General features: G+C 48.9%; 1 protein-coding gene across 7 annotated transcripts in view; it reads left to right on the plus strand.

Annotated features, from left to right (window-relative positions):
• Positions 1–24,168, plus strand: part of Znf618 (zinc finger protein 618) — a 169,374-nt gene that overhangs the window by 103,728 nt on the left and 41,478 nt on the right. For 4 of the 7 annotated variants that reach the window (XM_021160790.2, XM_029476684.1, XM_029476686.1 and 1 more), the window contains exons 3-7: positions 8,773–9,029; positions 15,464–15,559; positions 18,310–18,387; positions 18,908–18,946; positions 23,354–23,443. In XM_021160790.2, coding sequence (XP_021016449.1) covers positions 8,773–9,029; positions 15,464–15,559; positions 18,310–18,387; positions 18,908–18,946; positions 23,354–23,443 — 560 coding nt within the window. The remainder of the gene's footprint in view (positions 1–8,772; positions 9,030–15,463; positions 15,560–18,309; positions 18,388–18,907; positions 18,947–23,353; positions 23,444–24,168) is intronic. The other 3 variants (XM_021160791.2, XM_021160792.2, XM_029476688.1) reach the window with 1 other exon arrangement.

A 24,168-nucleotide genomic window follows, 5' to 3' on the forward strand; every position in this document is an offset into this window, starting at 1 on the left:
TAGCTAGCATCTGCAATGTGTCCTCACTCTTCTGGGGACAGTGAACCAATAAGACCAAGTTCTGCCTTCTTGTAGCTCACATTCTAGTTGGAGAAACAGAATAAGTAGACAAAGATGATAGGAGATGCTAGGTCAGCGATGCCGGGCGTGGTGGCACACGCCTTTAATCCCAGCACTCGGGAGGCAGAGGCAGGCGGATCTCTGAGTTCGAGGCCAGCCTGGTCTACAAAGTGAGTTCCAGGACANCCAGGGCTACACAGAGAAACCCTGTCTCGAAAATCCAAAAAAAAAAAAAAAAAAAAAAAAAGAGAGAGAGATGCTAGGTCGGAAAATACTCAGGAGAAATAAATGAGGTATGAGCCTAGAAGTGACTTGATCTGGATCGTCAGCATCAGCACCATTCTGTCTTTCTGTCAAACATACATCACAGCTCAGTGGAGAGGCTGTAGCCAGAAAGGGGGCATGGCTCCAGGTGGAGGCATGGCGGAGGTTGTAAGGGGAGTTTCAGGGCACACTTGACAGGTGGACTTGATGGAACTCATGGTGGGCCTGTTGGTTGAGATGAGGAAAAAGGAAGTCAAGGATGAGTCTGGAGTCCAGGCAAGAGGTGCTGGAGGGTGGCATCTGTCTGTTAGTCAGCTCAGGGAGCTGCAGTTACAGGGGTGTCTCACATTAGTACCATGAGAAGAGCTTGCGAGGCAGGACTGCCCCAGACAGCGGCTCGGCTTGCCATCTGTTTGATTTGAGATAACTATTAGAAGGTGCAGAGTAGGAGTCAAGTAGGTGCTTACATAAGTCAAACAGTGGAGTGCAGCCCCAAGCTCGAGGCAGAAACCTGACCTTTATCATAATAAAGCTAACATATTTAAAAGTGTGAAAGCTGGAGGCAAATATGGGCATGCACACTTGGCATGTTCTTGCAGGTGGAGGCTGAGACAGGTTCCTGAGTTCAAGGCCAGCCTGGGCTACATAGCAGAAGCTTGTCTGAGATAAGCAAGCAAAGGTTTGGCGTGTTCACAAGCTCACCAAAGGAATGCATGGGTAAGCATAGAGAGGCCCCAAGGCTGCTCCGTGTGGGGAGATGAGGATTCCACAGAACACACAGGCGTGGCCAGAAAATGAGTTCAGCACAAAGTTGGGGAAAGAGCTTGGTAGAGGAAAGTGGCTGAGGATATAGCATGTGGGTGGAGACTGGGAGGGACAGTACAGGTCACTGGGCCTCAGAAAAGCAGTGGACACCAATGCCTGTAGACTGCTGAAGTGTTGCCAAGGGCAGGGTCTGTGATAATTTACTGACAGGAAGCTGTCAAGGGACTTAAGTCATCAGTGGGAGGGCAGCTTGGTAGGGAATGGTGGACTTGATCTCAGGTCAGCCTCTGCAGTGGATCACAGGCCCAGGAAGGTTTGCAGTATGTCGTAGTTGATTTCAGATCCCTGCATCTGCATGACCTGGAGAGAATAAAAACAGCCCAAGTCATAGCAAGGCACTGCTTACATGCTGCGAGGGGAGGGCTTTTCCTCTCACCAGTAACACCGTCTGTAAAACCATGAGCACCAGGGTAAATGGCACCTTTGGAAGAAGTAGGGTGGTCCTCTGGCTGCGTTTAGAGGCACAGGTGAACACACAGCTTTCTGCTTATAGCGAAAGACACACCTGTGCATATGGAGTTCACTTCTGCATGGGCTTTAGATATCTCCAGGTAGAGAAACTGAACCCCAGAAACCTGACGTGGTATCGTGGTGCTGATGGACCCAGCCACTCAGAAGGTTGAGTGAGCTCAAGTGTGTAATACTGGCCTAGGCAGCATAGTGAGACCTCACTTCAAAAGGCAAAAAGGTTTGCAAAATCAGTCCCTGGGAGGCAACAGCAGAAGCCGGGCTCGAGTCCAGGCAGTTGATGTCTCCGTTTATGGGAACTGGGTAGAACTTCATGTTAGCATGTTTTGGTGGGATGGTAGAGAAATTGTGCCTAAGAACAACATTGTCTAGCTCAGGCGCCTAGGGTCACCTAGGACTGTCCTCCACCACTCCCAGAAATTGCATGTCTCTGGTCTTGGATCTGCTTGATGGTGTTGTCTTAGGCCGTGGGGTTTGTAATTTTTCTACTAGAGTGGTCATCATTAAGAGTCTCGTGACCGTGGGTGTGTCCTTTGTTGTGAAGGACTACTACCTGTATGCAGTGAAGAGCTGCTGTGTGCTGCAGCTTGCTCTCTTCTGGGCACTGGGTTCTCTGTCTGGCAGCAGGACGTGGAGTGGGTGGGTAAGACTCAGAGGAGGAAAATTGTTTCTGGGGTCTCTTGCAGAGTGTCTGGGCACAGGAGACTGGCCACATGCCTAGGACAGTGACCAGGAACAAGATAAGGGAGAACTGGTGTGAGGGGAGAGTCAGGTTTCCAGACTCTGCTGTTTGAAGCCATCGCTTCAGAATGATTTCTCTATAGTGCGGTTGTTTCCTGTGGCCTAGCCAACAAGTTACAGTAGTCCCCCTTTCCCAGCCCTCTCTCTGGCTCGTGGTTTCACTTTCTGTTTGGTATTTGTATGGTATGTGTATGGTATGTGCATGTATATGTGTATGGTGTATGTATGGTATGTATGTGTATGTGCATGTGTATGGTATATGTATGGTATATGTATGTGTATGGTATGTGTATGTGTATGGTATATGTATGTGTATGATATGTGTATGTGTGTGGTATGTGCATGTGTGTGGTATGTGCATGTATATGCTATGTGTATGGTATATGTATAATATGTGTATGTAATGTGTATGTTATGCATATGTTATGTGTATGGTATATGTATGGTATGTGTATGGTATGTGTATGTATATGGTATATGTATATGCATGGTATGTGTATGTGTATGGTAGTGTATTGTATGTGTATAATATGTGTATGTGTGTGGTATGTGTATGATATGTATATGGTATGTGTATATGTACAGTATGTGTATGGTATGTGTATGATATGTATATGGTATGTATAGTATGTGTATGGTATGTGTATGGTATGTGTATAGTATGTGTATGTATATGCCACGCATCTCTTCTCACTAGTATCTTGGTTCTCACCTCAGCTATCTCCACTTCTGTTTGAGTAACTGTAATGTCACTTAATAATGTTTCCAAAGCTCAGAAGTCGTGATGCCAAGGAGACATGAGCACAGGCGAGGTGGGAGGGCAGGGTGCCTTTGGTGCAGTGTGGCAGAGCTGTGGGGCACAGAGAAAAATGGTGTCAGCACAGCCCAAGCTTTGAGCACATACAGTCAGGGAATCTTGAATACATCCCTTACAGAGAAGAGGCCCTTTGCACCTCAGATTGGGTGGGTTAGAACAGCATAAACTTATTCCTTCAAAATCTTGAGCCAGAATTCAGAAATTGGAGGGCCAGAAGGTTAGCACACACTCTAGAGGCCTTGGGGGAGGGTGTGTATGGTACCTTCTGCTGCTGGCGGCTGTCATTGTTCCTTGATTTATGGCCACATCTACCTGGATGTCAAATAGCTTCTTCCATTTTTGTGGGACCTCTTCTGTCTCAAATATCTGTGCTCTCAGCAACACTTGCTAATACATATAACAAGCTCACCTCCAATATCCTCACACCTGAGAACAGCCGTTCTTTCCACATAAGCTCACATTCATACCAGGGGAGATAACTCAGTGGATAAAGCACTTGTCATACAGCATGTGGTCCAGGGTTCAGATCTCAAGTACTTAAGCAAAGGCTAGGTGGGTGTGGTGGCATGCCTGTAATCCCAGCGCTCACAGGAGAGATGGGTACAGGGAATCCTCTGAGCAAGCTGTTTAGCCAGGTGACCAATGGTTCCATGAGCTCTGGATTCGGGAGAGACCCTGTACCTACAGATGGGTATGACTTCAGTAAAGTAAAGGAGTGAGTGATCAAAGACATTCTCTTTCTCTCTCTTTATTCCTCTCTCTCTCTCTCTCTCTTTCTCTCTCTCTCTCTCTCTCTCTCGTCTATGTGTGAACATGCATGTATACACATAAATGTTAAAAACATGTGGGCTGGAGAGATGGCTCAGTGGTTAGGATCACTGACTCCTCTTCCAGAGGTCCTGAGTTCAATTCCCAGCAACCACGTGGTAGCTTACAACCATCTGTGATGGGATATGATGCGCTCTTCTGTTGTGTGTCTGAACACAGCTACAGTGTACTCATATAAATAAAACTAAACAAATCTTTTTTTTAAAAAAAAAACATGTTTAGACATTCTGGGGTTAGGATGTAAACAGGTATTTTGGGGAATCTCCAGTCACCCTACTACAAGGAAGAAGTTAAAGTATCTTTATGTCAAGCAACAAAACAAAGTTGTGTGTGTCTATTGAAAATGAAGGAAATGAGTTCTTACTCAGGGCCATCCTCACCATCCTCACCTCCTGGTTCCTGGGAGTGTCCTCGAGGCCCACACTGGGAGGACCGTTACCCAAGAGATGGGCAGGAGATGTTAGCACCTCCTGGGGTGGGGGGACCTATTGGCCTCTCTCCAGGCAGTCCATGCTCGCAGTAACCAGAGAGAAGAGGGAGAGCGGGTGCTTACTGAGAAATACCCTTTTACTGCCCATCTTTGGATTTTATGTTGAAGTGTGACTCGGGTTAAATATAAAATTCACAGCATATCTTGAGCAACTATTTTGTAGTTATCTATATATAAATCTATTTTACAGCGACACAAATAGAATAGATTATGGAGTGTCAGCATGTAGATAGATTCCGAGTGCTTTTCCACTAATATACCTAATGATTCGTGCTGAGAATATTCAAGGGCTCCACTGTACATTTAAATGGATATAATTAAAATAATGAGCTCTATTTTAAAAAATGATATATGAAAAAAATTTTTAAGAAGTTGGAAGGAGCTGCACCACTAATTCAAAGTGATCTAAGTACTTGTGTGATGCCGTTGTTATTAGGACACCCAATTAAATGCGGAGCAGCTGAGAGAAAGAGAGGTTTGGGCTTGTAAATCTCAGTGCAGGAGTCGGGGAAGAGATGGAAGCTGCCTGTGACCTTGGTACCACAGGCATTTAAGGAAGGGGACCCAGTGGCTCTGTGCCCTGCTGTCATGCCCACCTGTGTCGAGAGAGACTGCGTCTCATCCCCGTCTTCCATAGGCAGAGTCAGGGGTCAGGCTGCACACAGTTGCAGCTGGATTTCCAGAGCAAGCTTGTACTCATTTAGAATGTGGCAGGTATGTGTGGGAGGGACTAAGAGTCTACCTGTCCTTGGTAGGAAGTCATTCGCTCTTCCTCACTCCAGAACCCTGGTAACTTGGCTGGAGGTCCCAGGGGTCAGGAGATGTGGCCTCAAGACCTGAGTTGGCTCCATGCCCTGAGTCTCCCTGTGGTATATTTCCACGCAGAATTATTGCAGAAGGGTATGGCTACCTTTAAGTATGGATCTATACTGTCCTAGTGGGCCCTTTTGGGTCACAGAAGACAAAAGCCCCAATGACTGTTTAACCAGGAGGCGAGTCTTCTCTTGATCAGTAAACAAGTATATTATTTATGGGGTATTTATCGTATGTTAGAGATTCAGTGGTACACAGGCTGCTCTTAGGGTGGGGGATTTGCTAAGTCATTAATGGACAAGACATTTTCAGATAGTAGTCAGGGTTTTGAAGAAAATAGAACATGGTGATGACCGAGAGGCTGGACAGTGGGGTCAGATGTGGCAGGTGTGCCAAAAAGAATCTGTAAGCATGCTGGATAGCTGTGAGAGTCACTTGTCGTGGGGAAATGTGACTTCCGCAGAAGGAATATGGTTTCATCATTCTGGAAAGGCTTCAAGGTGGCCAGAGTGACATCATGGACCAATGTCATTATCATAATAATAACTTGGAAATTTATATGGATATCCACTTCAGGCCAGTGCCCCAGCTGGACTCCTTACAGATGTCCCCACCCCTCCTTCTGTCCAGCAATGATCCTCACATATTAGACATGGAAACGAAGGCTCAGGGAAGGTTTTTTTGACTAATGGAATATGGACAAGCAGGTTAGAGATACAAGGTCTGTCTGACCCATAACTGTAGGTGGTGTTAGCTACTTTGTGAGTTCTTCTTTCTTCCACTTTTCTCCACCCTTTCCTACCCTTTCAACTCCCTAACACTAGATAAGAGGGAAAACAGGATAGAAAGGAAAGGGTGTGATATTATCATTAGACTACTTCTTGAGTTTGATCTTGGCTGTCAGGATAATTAATTTCTTTTTGTTCCCTCTTTGCACATCAATACTTAACAAACCACGACCAACAACAACCAACAGCAAACTACCAACAATCCACTAATCAACGTGCCCACTGCTTGGGGACATTGCAGTTATATACCTTCTGAAAAGTCCCCGGAATTCCCAGCATCACAGTCCCAGAAACTATCTGCAGCTGGCAAAACCACGCACCTGCTAGAGCATGTGGCAAATCATAGTCAGCTGCTGTGGACAACTTGATGCAGGCCCTGGGATTAAAATGAAAACATACTCATACTTATGTAGTTCTTTTTATTGTTTGTTTGTTTGTTTTTACAGACCCCAAAATCCAACCTTGTCACTACACAGAGTACCTCTTGCCCCCCACAGGGTGATCAAGAAGGGACATAGGGTCTGTTCAGGGTGGGTTGTGGGACTGGGGAAGAGACGCTGATATTCCTTCCTGTTCTATTTCTGAGCCTCCAAGCCTTGGAGAGATTAGGACTCGTCCAGGCCTTTGGCAGCCCCCTTTGTGTGTGAAAAGCTGTGATTCTTGGCCACCTTTCATTAATCCTTCATTGCTGTCTCATGAGCAGCTCAGGTTCTCACACCTAGTTCCCAGCAGTGATGCTAAGCCAGAGCTGGGGTTTGGAAACCCACGAGTTGAATGTATTGTGTTTCATGTGCTAGCATGTGTGTTGTGTCAGAGGTTTCCCTTGAATCTTCCATACTCTCTGTTTTAGTCTGGTTTCTGTTGATGTGATAAAATACTCAAGGCTGAGTAGTTTATAAAGAAAAAAGTTTTATTTGACTTAACACTGGAAGAGCCAGCATGAGTTCAGCTCAGGTGAGGTCTCCTGGCAAATGGATTGATTCATAGTGACCTAATAGCAGGTCATTATTAATAGGCTAAGTACTCACCTAAATGTTTTCTGTGTGTACACTGATTAAATCTTATGTGACAACCCTGTCATCTGTGCTTTGCAGATGAGGAGGCCCAGGCTTCTAGGTGAGGTGGTGGGTTCAAGCTTCACATTAGGGAAGTAACAGAGCTGGAGACTTGAGGCCAAGTCAGGGGTCAGATGGCTTGGGCTCTGGGGAAAGAGCTATTACCAAGCTTGCAGACAACCACTGTGTCCTCCAAGAATAAATAACTTTTATACCTTTATTTAATCTTGGAGCAAGGGCATAAAGTGTGAGAAGGTCAGAGAGCAGCCTGTGGGAATCAATTTTCTCCTTCCACTGTATGGGTCACAGGGTTGAAACCCGGGTCATAAGGCTTCACCAAATTGCCTTCACTGGCTGAGGCTTCTTGCTGGTCCAAGAATACCTCTTATAAAGTCACTAATCTCATCATGAAGGCTCCACCATGATGATTTCATTTAACCCTAATTACCTCCCTATCATTCCAGCCCCAGAAACAGCCATGTTTGCGGTTTGGATATTAACGTGTGTATTTGGAGGTGGGTGGGCACAGTTTGGTCCAGAGTACCTCCCTAGTGGCCTTTCTCTGCAACTCCCTTGTAAACAGGCCCTCAAGGATTCTGTCTTAGCTCAGCATCAGCATTTCCCCTCTCTGGATGCAGCTGTAGCCAGGGATCAGCTTGTGCAGTGAAACCATTGCTCTTCAACTGTTGGAGCTCCCAAGACCCAGAGAGCAGGGCTTTTACAGTTCCCCACAGTGGGCCCCAGCTCTGCCTCCCAGCTTGCCATGCCTTCACAGTGCTTTGCTTTGCTTGTCATGTGGCTGGACCTGAACATGCCTTGAGTCTAGGCTTCTCTGAGTAGATGAAACGGCTGGGTATAGCCAGGCACTATCCCAGGGACTGGGATAAGATTGATTTCCACCCTGTGTCTGCCTTGCCCTCCTCACCTCCCAAACAGAGGTTGTGAGGATAGTTTACCTATGGAGACTCATGTTGAAAGAGTGACGTGAGTGTGGGTGCCAGAGAGTCATGGCTCTGTTCCAAACTACAGGATGCGCTCAGCTTCCTGCCCAACTTCATTTGACCTCCGTTCCTTGAGGGTGTTCTCAAATGTTTGGAGAGCAGTCCTTTGGCTCCAGGACACCCTTACCAGGAGAGCCTCTTGAGACTGGAGTTTCCCCATTTTAAAATGGGAAAGAGAAGAGCTTGGATGTGCTCTGCGGCCCCGATGCCAAGGAACAGAAACAGCGCAAGATACTTGGCATGCTCCGAGCATACTGCTCACGGGACTGCTGCCAGACCAGAGCCCAGGCTGCCTGAACCAGACCCTACATCTATCAAGGCTCCCAGCTTAAAGTTGGACAGGAATACATTCCCAGTATCCAGAGGTGCCTTTTAAGGTCACTTGTAACTCCAGTTGTGAAAGATACAAACAAATGACAGGAGGTGAGCTGGGTACTCTGGAAGGCTTTAGACCTTCACTTACCCAGATGTAAAATGGGGCTGCGTGAGAGGCCAAGGAGCCCTCCTTTATATTTAATACACAGCCTGTAGTGAGTCTCTATGCTGCTAAGGACTGGTGGGTTTCCCTCTTTGTCAGTGGACAGTTCTGTGTCCCCTCTCAATGACCTCTCTTCTTTCCCAGGGAACATTTGAAGCTCAGTCAAAAGAGCAGCAAGGTGGAGGGCCCGGAGCCAGTGCCGGCTGAGGCCTCGCTGAGTGCTGAGCAGGGGACGATGACGGAGGTGAAGGTGAAAACAGAAGTACCAGATGACTACATACAGGAGGTCATCTGGCAGGGGGAGGCCAAGGAGGAGAAGGCAGGCGGCAAGGACGGCACTGGAGATGTGCCTGCCGAGATCTGCGTGGTGATCGGTGGCGTCCGCAACCAGCAGACCCTAGGTGAGTGCCCGAGTAAGATCCGCAACCAGGGTAGAAATGTCTGGTCAGGTAGGCTGGCATCTCTGAGAGAGAACCTTCTGCCCCAGGGAGAAAGCAGAGCTCCTGGTTGGCTTGACAGGGTGAGTTCTAGCCAGGAGAGTTCACTTTCCACTTGGTGTAACAAGACCCCGTCCGTGGTTTTGTCAAGCTCTTGATATTCAGATTGTCTGCTGGCCCAGTGAATCCATCACACCTTGAGCTTCCTAAGCTTCCCATAGGGAACCAGAACAAGCCTGAACAGCTTGCTTGGTATTCTGAGTACACGTCCTGTCTGCCTGGCCTGACTGGGGATTTCTGGGGAGGTTCTTTTTGATTGGTGACAGTTATGCGCCTTCCCACACCTGGAAGACTCTCCTAGTAACCTACTCTGAGGCTGTGGTTTCCCCCTTCAGCCCTCCAAGGAACTCCCAGAACTACTGCCAGATTCAAGGACTCAGATGGCCATCAGGCCCTGATAGGCTTGCCGAGCCTACAGAACAGGAGGCACTTCTGAGGCTGGCTGCTCATGTCTATTGTCCATCCTCATCTTCCTCGATGGTTGTCATGTCCAGAGTGTTCTTGGCTGTGCTTTTCCCTCCTCCATGGTCATCTACCTTTTGAGGTCCAGGTCTGGCCTGTCCCTCCTTCCTTCTATGCCTCTCTGTCGTCCTGGCTTGCATACTGTTTGTAACCCACAAGGCATTGTGGGGTGATGCCCTTTGTTTCCACGATGAACCCTCAAGTCCCGATGCCTGTCCTTAGCTGCTGGCCTCGGCCTCTTGCTCCCTTCCTAGCTGTTATTCAGTGGTCCCACCTGGGTCACCACAGCATCTCATGACCAGCCATACTTTAGTGTCTCTCTGCCTGGCATACTCCATTCAGCTGGCCTTAAGGAAGCCACAGAAAATACAAAAGGCACTCCATGTTGTTTCTCTTTTCAGACCTTGAGACTGGGCTGTGCTATCTGCAGAACCAAGCTACAGCACCAGGATCCTCTGTTGTCCCTTTGTTTGTTTTTGGCTTCTGATTATCCCAGACCTCTCAGCACAGTGTTCATCTGTCATCCTGTCTGCTCTTCCTGCACTCTGGGAATACTGCTACTCATTTCCCAAGTTCAACGTCTCCTTCAAGGACAATTCCAGAGCTATCTCTCCTTTGTTCTGATCTCTTCTGGCCAGAGGGGTCAACATGGACTGTGCCTGTTCCCTGAAAAATTTGGATATCCAGGACCTGCCTGGTTTCTGCTCCCCACTTGTACTCCACAGTGCCGAGCAAGATGACGGCTTGTGGGAATCTGTGTTGGTTGTGGTACTATGACTGAGTGTCAAGATGGGTCTAGGTGATGCTGCAGTAATGAAAGGTCTCAAAAGTAGCGTGTCTTGGTAACTCAGAACCCTGAAAATTTATTTCTTCTTGACACTGTCCACTGTGGTGCACATGAGGCTCTACCTGTCTCTAGGCTCTAACACAGGATAACCATTTTCACAGAAGGCCAGGTGGCAGAGGATAGCAAGCCCTAGATAAAATCAAGCAGGTCATTGACTGCTAGCACAAGAAGGAAGAGGCATGGCTTCTGTTGAGATGTCAGACCAAATTATTCATATGACTGCCCCTCATCTGAGGGGGCTAAGAAGTACCCATATCCTACGGGTAGTATGAAGATGCTACAAAAGATGTTTGGTGGGGAGCCTTGCCTGACCTCTGCCCCTCAGCATTCACTCCCCAAAGCCAAGGACCAAGCTTCCTCCAGGATCTATGAATGGAGAAGAGGGCATACCTTTATTCTCATGCTAATACTCTTGAAGCCCAGCAGCCATTTCTGCCCTCCCCCTGATGTCCTATGGAGGGTAGCTGAGCGCAGATCTGGTCAGGGAATCCTCCAGCAGGCAGGCTAAAGAACTATGGAGTGACTTCCCTGAGCCAGTGGCCCACACAGTGAAGACCCTGAGCCCTCAGGCTTTCTGCCAGCGAGGGGTGCTCATTTTCCACTCAAGTCACTGCTCATCAGCCAGGACTTTAGCCCATAGAATATGAGTAGTTCTTAGCCCCCTCAGATGAGGGAAGCCATATGAAGAGTTTGGTCTGCCATCTAAATGGAAGCTATACCTCTTCCTTCTCATGGTACAAGGCCTCTGTGTGCTGCAGTGCCCACCATACAGATGCCTGTGTTATGTAAGGACATGGTAGAAGGTGTCCTAAGTACCTGATACTGTGCCTAGTGACAGGTGAACAGGCTATCGAGGTAGTACAGTTTGCGTGTTGGTATGTAAAGTACCAGCGTTTCTCCCTAGTCTAAAAAATAAGCCAATGTGATATAGACCTGGGGTGGGGATGAGGATGGAAATCAGCACCAGATGAGTTTCCATTCCCTTCTAGGTTGGCCTCCCTACAACTCAAGTCTTGGGTGTCTTGGGTAATTTCCTGTAACCTTCTCTTGGTGGAAGAGACTATAGAATACCCAGAGATGACCCCTAGAAAATCCACCAGCTGAAAAGCTGAGCCACATAAGACCATGTGGCTCCTCTCCTGTCCCCAAGGCAGGTCCTTTTTGCTATGTGGTTTGTGCACAGGGTCAGACTAAGAGGAAGCTGTCCTGACCTTGTTGCCAACCAAGGAAGCCATAGAAAGAACCCAGGGACTCTCTGTAGGAAGAGAAACAAACCCATCTCTTGGTAGCAAATGGATTTAACCTGAAGCCCAGGTCCTGGTTTCATCTGTTGCTGTGGAGAGTTCAATGTTGAGGATCTCAAAGAGGGAATGGTTGGCTGTTAGAGTCTGTGTTGGTGTAGATGTGGACAGTGGAGTCTGCATGCTCTCGCTTGACCTGATCCCACCGTTTTATAGGGAGGCAGATCTTGTGGGAAGCAAGAGAGTTCTTGACTGCACAGCACACCAGTGGAGTACGACTCCTGTTTCTAAGATCCTGCTCTCCTTGACAGCATCTGCTTTAGCCCTGTTTTTGAGCATCAGTGAAGTGCTGGCGTGTGTGCCTTCTTGCCCTGGTATCTGAGTGTGCTTAGTTCATGGTCCTGAGTCACTTGGTGGCACACATGGGCTTTGCACACTCTGAGCTCAGCAGCTCTGTTACTGAATAGAATAATGCCCCCGTTCAGTCACATAGCTCCGGGCAGTGAAGCCTACCCAAGTCTTCACTGGACATAAGCCATCAACAGTTTTCCCAGGGACACAAACATTATTCAAGACATTTCCTACTAGGGTCGTGGGTACATGGATGGCATTGGCTGGGCGAATCCTGCTGTGGCTGTTGGTGGCCAGAAGGCTGGCTGCTGCTTGAGAAAGGCATGTCTTGCTCTTAGCATCTTGATGCAGTTACAGCCAGCTTGGGATTTGTGGGCCAGACCCAGGGCTCGTTTTCTGTTGTTGTTGTTCTTTCGTTTTGTTTTTGTTTTCTTTTGTTTTGGTTTTTCTTAACAAGAGCAGAGATGATACTGAGCCTGACAGTGTTGTTAGAGAAAACCAGAAGTGAATTGATGTGTTAACCAATGCCTGGCCCATCTGACATGCTGTAGGTACAGCTTTGCCCTACAGCCTGGGGAGAAGCTGGAACATGTAAGGTTTTAGCTCCTTTATGAAGAATGACACATGCAGGCACCCCTGTTGCCACTCCCAATTCCAGGTTCGTGTTAGCATCATTAACTGACCCCTGTACACTCTTCTGCAAAATCCTCAATATAGTGAAGTGCACTGCCAATCAGCTGGAATCAGGAAATTGGAAATGGGACCTGTTTGCTGTCATCATGCTAGATGGAGATTAGGGTGGCCACTTGTGTTTACCTCATCTAGGACATCATGGTAGACCATTGCCTGGTCCCAAGAGATAAGGGTGGCAGGCACTCATTCTCGTTTTCAAAAGTTACCATCATGGAGTGAGTGTGCTGTGGAACCAACCAGAGCCTGGGTGTCCCATGTTCATGGAGACAGACTCTGCTTCTTGTGACTACTGAGCCAACCAGGTCATTCCCGGGTGTTAACGCATTATAGAGAGGGGCACATGGGCAAGCAAGAATTGTTTCCTGGAGAAGCAAGGGGCCTATAGGGGAAGGGAGCATGGTGATGGAGGCTAGATACTCACAACCTACAGTATTTTGGGACACTAAACAGACATATTCCAGGAGGTCCAACCAGTATGGAGCGGCTAGGAAGTCATTTGTGATAGAAATGATTTGATAACCAAATAAAACCTGTGAGAGAATGAGTTTCTGGTCCCGGAGGTGGACAAGGATGGTGGCTGGCCCCACTACAAGAATCAAGGGTCATGTGGAAACTAGATAGTGCAGGGAGGTGTCCTAGGCACACTGCGTGCACAAAGCCATCCTGGGCAGTGACTAGGCACACTGTGTGCACAAAGCCATCCTGGAATGGGGAGTGGAGGAAGAAGAGGGAACCCCGGTCATGTGGAAGCCACAGGGCTATAGCTCTGGATGGAGTGATGAGTTCCATGGGAGCTCAGACACAGCCACGTGGGCTTCAGTCCTTGACAAATCCAGGAGGAGAGGTGCCAGGTCTTACTGGGTAATGCCAGCTGATAGTGAGTTTCCTATTTCAGTAGGCTATTGGCAGATCTAGGTGCCTGAGCGTGCCAGAACCAACACTTAGGTTTTGCTGTAACCACAAGGGAAGGCTCAGTGCTGGCTGCCCTCCAGACCCAGTTTTCTCCGCTGTTGGCTCTCCATCTGGGGTAAACCGGGAAGGGGTGCTGGCGGAGAATCCCTGTTGAAAAGGGATCCTGGCTGTATGTTAGAAGAGCTCCAGTCTGCCCCACTGTGTCTGGAATGCTCAGTGGAATATGTATGCTGGGTCATTGGGACAAGAAGGAAGCAGTGTTGTGAGAATAGCTTTAAAGGTGGACTAAAAGACAAGCTAGGCTCTGGCACTAGCTCTGCTCAGGGCATCATCACCTCCAGGATGACTGTGGTGATGAGATGAATCTTGCAGGTCAGGACATCAAACACCCTCAGTTTAGGCCTCCTAAAAGAACATCTTTTCATTTTTTACCAATTGCAATGTTATAATTCCTAGGATATTGTATTGCTTTTTTAAAGGTGGCATTTTGCAAATAATCACAATGCCACTGCTTTTTAGGGCCTGCCGTTGTCACTTTAAAGAAACATCTGAACAAGCTCATCTCTAGCAGACAGAGATTTTATATCTTCCTTTTTTTCTCTCCTTGAACGGCCATTTCTAGCCCACCCACCCCCACAGGGTTTTTTCCTAATGTAATATATTTTTATGCTTGAAAGTCTTTTATTGATCACCGTTTCACACTCATCTGCCACAACAAGAGGTACATAAATTGAAATAGAAATTTCTGGGGGAAAATTTTTTCCCTGGGATCATAAAGCTCTGCATTTAAAAACCTCTTAATTTTTCCCCCAGATTGGGTTGTGATTAGCCTGCAATTTGTCAAGAACAAATTTAGATAAATAGTGTAAGTGTAAAAATAAAAAATTATCCAAGACACACTTCTCGGTGAAACAGTTAACGGCTGCCCATCCTTCTCGATCGGCTCGTGTATCTGTGAATGAGGATTTCTTACGTGTAGAATGAGACCGGGCTTGGCCTTCATTTCATGATGATTTCCATTGTTTGCAGGGAAAGGGCTTGGAGAGCTGGGGTGTGTGAACAGGGAGCCGGAGACCATGGGGTTTGCTTCATGGTGTCACTTGATTCTTTGACTCCTTCCAAGATGTATGCCAAAAACCAGGCGAGGTTTTGTTCTTAATGGCTTCTTCATTTACAGCTCTGTTACATGTGTGTGTGTGTGTGTGTGTGTGTGTGTGTGTGTGTGTAGAGGCCATAGCACAACCTCAGGTATTCAGGTATCATTCCTCAGGTACCAGCACTCCTCCTCTTTTGGATCCAGGCAGGGTCTCCTGTTGGCCCAGAACTTACCAAGTATAATAACCTGGTTGACCAGCCAGAACCAGGGACCTACCTACTCTGACCTCTGGAGTGCTAGGATTATAAATATGTACCTCATGACCAGTGTCTTCTACATGATTTCTGGCGATCAAATTCAGATCCTCATGCTTGCAGCCGAGCTGTCTCCTTAGCCCTGTTCATTAGTTTTGAGAAAGAGTCTAGCTCTGTAGCTCAGTTGGCCTAAAACTCAGTATGTAGTATAACAGGCTAGCCTTGAACCTACCATCCTCCCACCTTAGCCTCCTGAGTTTTGGGATTATAGGCATGTGTCACATCACCTAGCTGTGAGCCAAAGTTATCAAGTTGAGGAGGTTGCCACATGGCCCTACTCTTGTTAATGTCAGCTAGGAGGACTGAGGCCCTCATAACCCAGGTGCTTGGCTACCCCCTTCCCCAGCTGGCCTTGACCCTAAGCTAAATAATAAGGCATTCTCCAACGTTAAGGGCTCTTTCTGATTTCTTACGTAATTCAGATGGAAAAGCTCCAGAAGGCAGCCCCCACGGCGGATCTGTTCGGAGTCGGTATTCAGGGACCTGGATTTTTGACCAAGCTTTGAAATATGCATCTGGTACGTGATGGCTGAGGGATGAGGCCTGATTTGGGTCATCATGGAGGGTGGGCACAGCTGGCTGTGGCTGCCAGCTGGATACCCTGAGTGAGCAAACTCTGCTAGTACCTCAGGGCCTGAGGGGCCACCCTCCCCCACATCCCATCCAGCCATTGTGAGCAGATCTTGAGTCCACCCTCAGGGATAACAGGACATCTGGACATCTGGTGGTCTAGACTCTGAACCATTTGAGCAGCACTTCCTCTGGATCACAGATACAGAAGAAGGAGCACCCCACAGCCACCCGTGTTTGTGACCTCGGTCGTTCCCTGCAGGACTTCCAGCCTGAAGCAGCTTTGTGCCTTGTGTCTCACCAGCACAGGGCCAGGCACTAAGCATTTTCTTGGTCACTGTTGGCCATGAACCTCCTCCTCCTGAGCATTCTGGAACTTTGCTTCTGAAGAAAGAGCTTTTGAAAGGCTGTTGGTCACCACAGCTCTTACGTACTGCGTGTCTGCCAAGTACCAGGCTTCATGCTAAGGACTCACAGTGGTACCACTCCTCACCACCCAGGCTGTTGTTTCACAGAGAGGAGTCCTAGAACTCCCTGAGGGCTTTCCTGACTAACTGTCTGTGAGCTAAGATTTGGACCCAGGTTGGCTGTCCTTACTGCTCAGTGAGGCCACGACTCTGGGGAGCTTCTGGTTTCTCTGCTCATTTAGCACCTTGCACACACAGGGCCCAGAGGGACTAAGGGTGATGGAAGGGTGAGCTTGGGAATTCCTCCTGCCAGCATATGGTGTCCATCCTCACTCTGGAAGGGGTGGGGAGATGGCTAGAGGCCATGGCAGCCTGCACCCTTAGCTCTCCAGAAGCAGAGGAGATGAATTGACTGCCTTAAAGGCACTCATTATAAGCAGCATTGACCCTGTACACTGCACTCCTCACTACAGCTGGGCAGGGTCTCACCTCGAGCCCCCAGGTCCTCCTCTGGCTGTCACAACACCATCACCACGTTTTCTCCAGGCCTGCTGACCCATCTGCCCCCCATTAGATGGAGGGCAGGGATCACATCCATCTCGCTGCTGAGCCTCGGTGCCTGGCCATCGCAGATGCTCAATAAATTCTTGGTTGGTGGAAAGAAATTGGCAGAAGCTGTTAGAGTAGGTGGAGGCACCAAGAAGAAAGTCAGGAAGTTATCACTTGGTGATTGATGAGTATAGCAGCGAGCCAACATGAAATACTGAGTCCTCACTGTGTGCCAGCCGCAGGGCCGAATGCAAAGAAATACACGTGCTCTATCGCTGTGGGGTTGTGTGGCAGGGGTGATGTGTGCAGAAACCCCTCAAAGGCCAGCTTCTGAGTGCTGTGTGGCAAAAGGATGTCAGTGGGCCCAGAGTATCTCACAGTAACACAGCCACCGGCCCTGGCCACTGTCCCCTAGTACTTCCTGTGTGCCAGTGGCTCATGTACTCTGTCTGTGTCTTGCTATCACTGTTTAAGAGGCAGGAGCCACAGTCTTGATGGCAGGTGAGGAATACAACACTCAGACAAGTAAAAGTGAGTTCAAATGGGCGAGCAAGTTTGGCATCCAAACTCTTTGAAGCTGCCTGACAGAAGAGTCTCTGCTGCTAGGCCCAGAAACAGAGGGTGGCGCTTAGTAATCATGATCGCTCCCCATGTGTCTACAGAGTATGTGGTCCTCATTCAGCCATCTCATTAACCCCATTGCCTCCTCTAGAGAAGACACTTAGGTGTGGACTGTGAACAGCAGAGCCATGCTCCTCTGGACCTGCACTAAAGAAGTGATGTTCCCCCACCTTGACTCAGGGCGCCAGGAGTTTCCTGGAAAGGCACATGCCTAGGTCCCCAGACCCAGTAGCTTGCATTCTGCCTGTCCTGGGACCAAGACTTCTTGCACATTCTTCCTGGCCTGTCTGTTCTGGAAGGTGTGAGCTAGGTCCAAGTAGCCTCAAGCCTGCAGGAGGGCTTTTTCTAGTGGAGATGAACAGGCACTTTACCTGGGGTCCCTTGCCAGGTTAGGTCCTGTCATCGAGATCCAGCCTCCCTGCCACAGACTTTGTTTCAGGTCCTAAAAATGGTGGGTCATGTTTGTATCCCCCATGAGGGTCAGCCATTTAATTCTCTGCACCTGGAAAGGCTCCAAGAGGCAGAAGTCAGGTGTGTGTGTACTGTGAGGCTGTTCTGTGTCTGACAGCAACATAGTTCCTAGCAGGTGGGGACTGCTCTTCTTGGTGAGCTCTGTCATGGGATAGGACACTTGCTAGAGGAAGTGAAGAACCAGTTGCGGGAAGGTGAACAGACCAGAGCCTATGAGGTCTGGAGAAGTTCCCAAGGTCAGGCTGCTGGCAGGTGCGGAACAGGGACTGGAACCCCTGTGGCCGCATGTGAAGCCTCTGGTCTTCCTCTCTGTCCCCCTGCTGGGAGCACATCAGCCTGAGTGACATCCTTATAGTGTGGTGGCTCATCACAGAGCACTCTGGGTCCCTCTCTTTTTTCCTCTCAATGTATAAGGTCAGGATTCAAGTCAAGGTTGTCACCTTTATCCTACAGATTTGGAAGCCGAGGCACAGAGAAAGGTTTCAGGTGGCTATAAAGTGTAGGCTTCATGAACTCCAGCTCAGCGCTGTCTCTGTTGGTCCTCGATGCTCTTTTGTCTGCCAAGGCTCCATCCCTGCCCAGTGGCACTGTGGTTCCTGGGCCTTGTGGAGACAAGGTAGCTGATGGGCCCTTACCCTGCTGTTTTCCAGGGTCCTATGAATGCGGGATCTGCGGCAAGAAGTACAAGTACTACAACTGCTTCCAGACGCACGTGCGGGCACACCGAGGTGAGTGGCATCGGGCTGTCCCGTCCTCTGCTGGGTATCCCTAGGGTCTCTGACAGCTCAGTCTCCTTCAACCATAGGAGGGAGGGCCACGGAGGAATGAGGAAGCCTCCTTGATGTGGGAAGAATGATGGGGGTTCAGGAGTTAGGCCTCTGATGACCTTGGGGCTGCTCAGTCTTGCTCTGTAATCACCTCCCCCTCCCCCACAAGGCCATGCACTCACATCCTCTCTTGTTCCCCATGACAACTCAAGAGAGAAACCAGAAGCTGTTTCCCATTCTGAAGGTCAGGGGATAAATGGACTGGCACTTGCCCCTCCTGACCCAGGTGACAGGGAAGAGAGACCCAGGTGCAGGCCTTTCTGACCTTGAGCCTCAGAGCAGAAATGAGCCTTGTCCCTCCTAGTGTCCATGGGTGGACAGCACTTCCCGACTCCCCATAGCTGTTCCACAGCCCTGACCCTGCCATCATTCTTGACTATTGGCTATCTCCTTCCTATCTCTTTCTTTCTTTCTCTCACAGATACTGAAGCCACCTCAGGGGAGGGAGCCTCCCAGAGCAGTGAGTACTTTCCCCACATCCTGGGTTGGTGGGGATCAGGCAGTGAGTTTGCGAAGTAGCTGTTCTTCCCTCCTAGGACAGCCTTGGAGAAACACGTTGGTGGAGGCCAGGCCTTAAGACCAGAGGGGCTTTGTGAAGTAAGAGCAGACCTTCTCCAAGTGGGTTCCATAGCATGCACATTCTGAGGAGGGGTCTCTCAAAAAAGGGTTCTCGGGCCAAGTACTCTGGGAAACCTTGAGTTGACATCTTTACTATGGTTGTCCCGTGCCGTCATGAACATACTTTGGACCCTGACTTATGGGCTTAGGGTTCTGTGCTGGGGGACAGTTCTCTGAGAGGACCCTCAGCCTCTGGGACAGTTGCTCCTTGGTGCTTTGTTTTAGGTAGGGTTCTGGATGCTGAGACCCTGTGATAGTTGTCCTCTATCACAACAGGTCCTGCTTGCCCTCCCCCCAACTCCAACCTCATGGGATGATAAGCAGACAGTCCACAGGGTACACTCTGAGGCCACCCTACCAGTGGACAGCATGGACTTCAAGAGTTCTACCATCAGTGACTATCTCAGACAGGCATATGTCTAGGTCCAGCCAAAGATGCAAGCTCAGATGTTCTTAGAGTGTTGTTCCTCACAACTCTAAAGCAGAAGGCACCCAGATGGTCAGTGTAGGAGTTGCTGCGTAAGTCCAACCTCCTGAAGGACCGAGTGCATAGGTGAGAGTGGATGCAACCTAGCTACCATGGGTGTGCGTGCACACAGAGCTTTCAGCCCTGACTGAAGCCAGGCACTGAGGGGCTCACTGCTAAGACTGTCAGAAAGCACCGGCATGGAGTGCTTAGTGGAAGTCAGAAGATTGGGCACCCTTGAAAGTGTCTGCTTTCTGGTTCTTGAGCCACGTTCCATGACACTTTCTGTGGGTGGACAGACCAAGCTGTTTGCTTAAGACATAAACATTTTGTCCTGTAGGGGCCAAGGAATGTTTTCTGTGGAGGACCAGATGGTGAAGAGGTTATACCCAGGGGCATGGCATCTCTGTGCCCCTTCCCTTGTAGTGGAAACTCCAAGGGGACATGAGGCTAGATTCCTACCAGTAAAGATGGTGATAGGATCTGGCTCCAGGAACCAGGATGTGATCCTGTTAATTGTTTTTATTGCACCGTTATAGAATACTCAAAGATAATAAATGTTACCCAAAACAGAGTAGGTCAGTGTTTAAGCTAGCCTGAGCTGAAGAAGGACCCTATACCTGAGGCCAAGCCCTAAGAACACTGTTCTTGAGCCATTGACTCTGAGAGGTAAGCAAAGCTAATATAGATTCCATGTTCAGCTTGGTTAGACACCTGCCATATACTATGGCTGGCAGGAATGGCAGCCGTCTTTCCCACAGCCCAACCCCATCTCTGTCTGCTTCAATAACTCCTCCCTTCTTTTCTGGCCCCTGTGGTCTGCCTGTGGTCAGCCACACATTTAAAGACCTTCCGTATTTATCCTTCCTTCCTTGGCTATTCTGGGTCCCTGGTCTCCCTGGAATCCTGGCAATGGGCTGTTGTGCTGTGTCTGGTTTACACTGTATTAGATCACTGGTGTCAGTGCTGTCACAAGAGCATTTTTAGACCTTTCCCCGCTTGTTTCCTTCCTCTTTATGGACCATTTTCCCCATAGCCAAAGAGCTGTCTTCTCTGTCCTATGTCTCAACCTAGGTCAGACCAGCAGCAGCGCTCTGTGTCTAGTGAGCTTATGGAACAGCCTTGGCACAGAGCTGTAGGGCATTGGAGCTGAAAGGCTCCCGCCAATTCCAGACTGCCACTTTGCACAAGAAGACCTGGGTCCAAAGGAGTGGAAGCCATTAGCTTGTTAGCAGTAGAGGCAGGCCTGGCACAACAGTCCTTATGCTTCCTTGTCTAAGGACCTGCCATGCATTAAGCCGGGAGACAGTCCAGTCAAACCCATAGAGACACACCCACCCGCTCACCCATCTCTCAGTGTGAGAGGAGTGAAGACCAGTCCTCCACCATATACTTCTCCAGCTCCCATATTCATCTCCTATGTCCTGCTGGGTGACATTTACCCTGTTAGTCGGGTGGTAACCATTGTGTTCTGTCTAACTTCGAGTTACTGTTGCCATGATGAAACACCATGACCAAAAACAACCTGGGGAGAAAAGAGGTGTATTTGGCTGACACTTCCACAGCACCATTCATCACTGAAAGAAGTCAGAACAGGGTCTCAAACAGGGTAGGGACCTGGAGGCAGTAGCTGATTCCGAAGCCAACGAGGGGACTGCTTACTGCCTGGCTTCCTTCATGGCTTTCTTAGCATGCTTTCTTATACAACCCAGGATCGCCAGCCCAGGGGTGGTACCACTCACAATGGACTGGGCCCTCAATCACTAATCAGTCAGTAATTAAGAAAATGCCTTACAGCTGGATCTTGTTCCGTTCTTCATTATAAAGATCTGTTATTCCCATCTCACAGGGGCATTAGGGAGTGAGTCCAAAGTCAGTCATACTTTTGTCAATGGTAGAGTGGGGTTTGGGCTTAGGTGTCTCATCTGAGAATCTGCCTCCTGTAACAGGTCCATGGTGGCATTCCTGGGATGCCAAGTTCTCTTGTGAAAATATGACTTAACTGGCAGACTCCTTTAGGAATAACTCTCTCTCCCTATTCAACTCTTCCATTAAAATTCTGGAATATGAGGGTGGATTCAGTAGGGCGGGTGGAGGTGGTTTTCAGCGACAGGAAGCTGAGGAAAGGGTGTCTCTAAGTTTTACTGGAGCAGGGAACTGTGGCCTGTGGGGGAGGGGAGCAGGCCTGCTGACAGGAGAGGCTGTGGGCAGAGAGAGAAGCAAGCAGAGTGAGCAGTTGCAGAGGGCGGGCGACTCCAGGCAATCAACCGAGGCCTCATCTGAAGTTAACCCCCAGGTAGCTGTCCCTGTTGGTATCCATAGAAGATGATGGAATTACAGGAGAAGCTGGGGATTATGGGACAGAATGGGAAGAAAGTTTTCTCTGAGCTGCCTTGTTTGCATGGAGTATGTCATTGGCTCTTCTACTGGATGCTGGGGAGCAGGACATAGCTCCAGAACAAAGTACCCCAGCATAGTTTATCTCAACAGAGAAAGGCTGTGTACCCTGGCCTGCTTTGGCTTGAAGTTCAGTGAGTAGTTAGTCCCTAGCTCGCTCTCTTCTTCCCTCTGCACAGCTGCTGCACCTCTGCATGCTGCCTAGGGACCCTAGGGAGACAGGATTAACATGCTCTCCACAGGTCACTCACATACACCAGGTCTGAGCTAGTTCAAATGCAAGAGGGTGTGCCCTGGAAGCAAAGGTGTAGGCCTAGTTTGCTGCTGACCTTACTGTGGGAGGCCTACAGAACAGGCCAACTTGTGGCCAGTGTTAGCTGTCTTACTGTGTAGCACAAGTCTATAAAACTTAATGACTCAAAGTAACTAACCCAGGCTTCCTCACAGTTTCTATGGTTTGGAATTTGAGTGTGGCTTTTCAGGGCCCTTTGGTTTAGAGACTTGCACAGGACTACAGGTAGAGTTGGCCAGAGCTGTGGTCTCATCCCAGGGCTCAGCTTGTAGGGTTTTTTTCTAGGTTTATTTTGGTGAGGGTGACAGGACCCTGTCCCTCCTAAACTATTGGTCTAAGGGCCTCAGTTCCCACTAGCCACTCAACTCCTTGCCACCTGCATCTCTCTATGACTAAACTGAGAACATAGTAGCCAACCAGAGTGAGCACGGGGCAGGTGGCATGTCCTGGCTGCCTGTCATCTAACTTCAGAATGACATCCCATCACTTTGACCACATTCCAACAGAAAGAGTTCCATGGGGGTGAACACTAGCTACAAGGGACATCAGTAAATCTCCAAAGCCAGGGTACCTATGGTGGCACTTGGACAGATCACTTCTCTTTAGTTGGCTCATACGTTCATAGGAGTCTCCCTCCGTGGTTGAGAGAACCCAAGAGAAGAGTGTGGCCCAGCTACCTTGCACATCTGGCCTTCACTTAGCTCTCACAGGGACGGTCTGAGGGTCAGTTTGGTGAGCAAAACTCCGAGGTGTCTTATGGTTCTGGGTCTCCACAGAGGACACCTGTTGTCATAAGCCTTATAGTTTAGAATGCAATCTAAGGCTGCCCGGAATAGAGGACCAGAGAGGAATAGAGGGGACCTGGCTAAGCATGGAGGAGCTGCTCAGAGGTTCAGAGAGTAAGACCACAGCTGTCTCTATTCAGAAGAGATGGGCGGTGCTGAGACTCAATGGATCAGGATCAAGTTCTCCATGGGGCCCTCCAGTTGGGGCCTCACTGGCTTGGTTCCATCTTGATTTCAGGGTCTGATGCACTGAGCATCAGGTGACCAGTGTGCTGTTCAGATCAGTGTCTTTCTGTTCCCTCTCCCCAGACAATTTCAGGTACACATGTGACATCTGTGGGAAGAAATACAAATACTACAGCTGCTTCCAGGAACACCGAGATCTCCACGCTGTGGATGGTGAGTCAGGCCCCTCACTTTTGGGTCACACCAGAAAAATGCCCTTCTTCCAGATCACTGTTCCTGCATAGTGCCACATCCCTGGGGAGAGGGACCTACCATGCAAGATTCTGGGGAGGGAATGTCCCCTCATATACATGCTCCCTTCTGTGGCTGATCCAGATGAAATTGCTGGGGGTGTTTTTGTTTTGTTTTGTTGCTTTTGTTTTTGCTTTTGTTTTTTAATAGTTCAAAGTGAGTTGAATATTGAAACTTCAGGTCAGGTCTTTCTACAGTTTTATATTGAATGTTTGCATTCAGTAGTGAAATTAAACCAATTTGTTAAAATGAATGATGTCCTTTGACATCTCAGATTATCGAGGTGGATGTTAGAACAATAAATTCAAGCCATTCATCTGTAGAATGTTAAGATTCCTAGAAGGAGGGTTTTAGACCCAGAAAGGACTTGAGGTTCCCCATCTAGCCCTACACCTCCAGTGCTGAGCAGTGTTGTAAGGCCTCCTTCCTCTGCCCCATTCTCCTCTTGCCTCCCTTACCTTCATCCTCTTTGAGCCTCTTTGCTCCTGTTCTTCCACCCCATGACTGCTGGGGTGTTCTGAGGCCCTAGTGAGGAGTAAGAGTGGCCCAGGGTGGGGGATGTGCCTTGCTGTGACCCTGCCTTCCTGGGCTTCCTCCTGGGCCAGGTCAGGCCTCCTGGTGGCACAGGCTACCCCATGAATTTAGGC

Source organism: Mus caroli, chromosome 4 (genome assembly GCF_900094665.2).
Source record: "Mus caroli chromosome 4, CAROLI_EIJ_v1.1, whole genome shotgun sequence".
NCBI classification, from domain to species: Eukaryota; Metazoa; Chordata; class Mammalia; order Rodentia; family Muridae; genus Mus; species Mus caroli.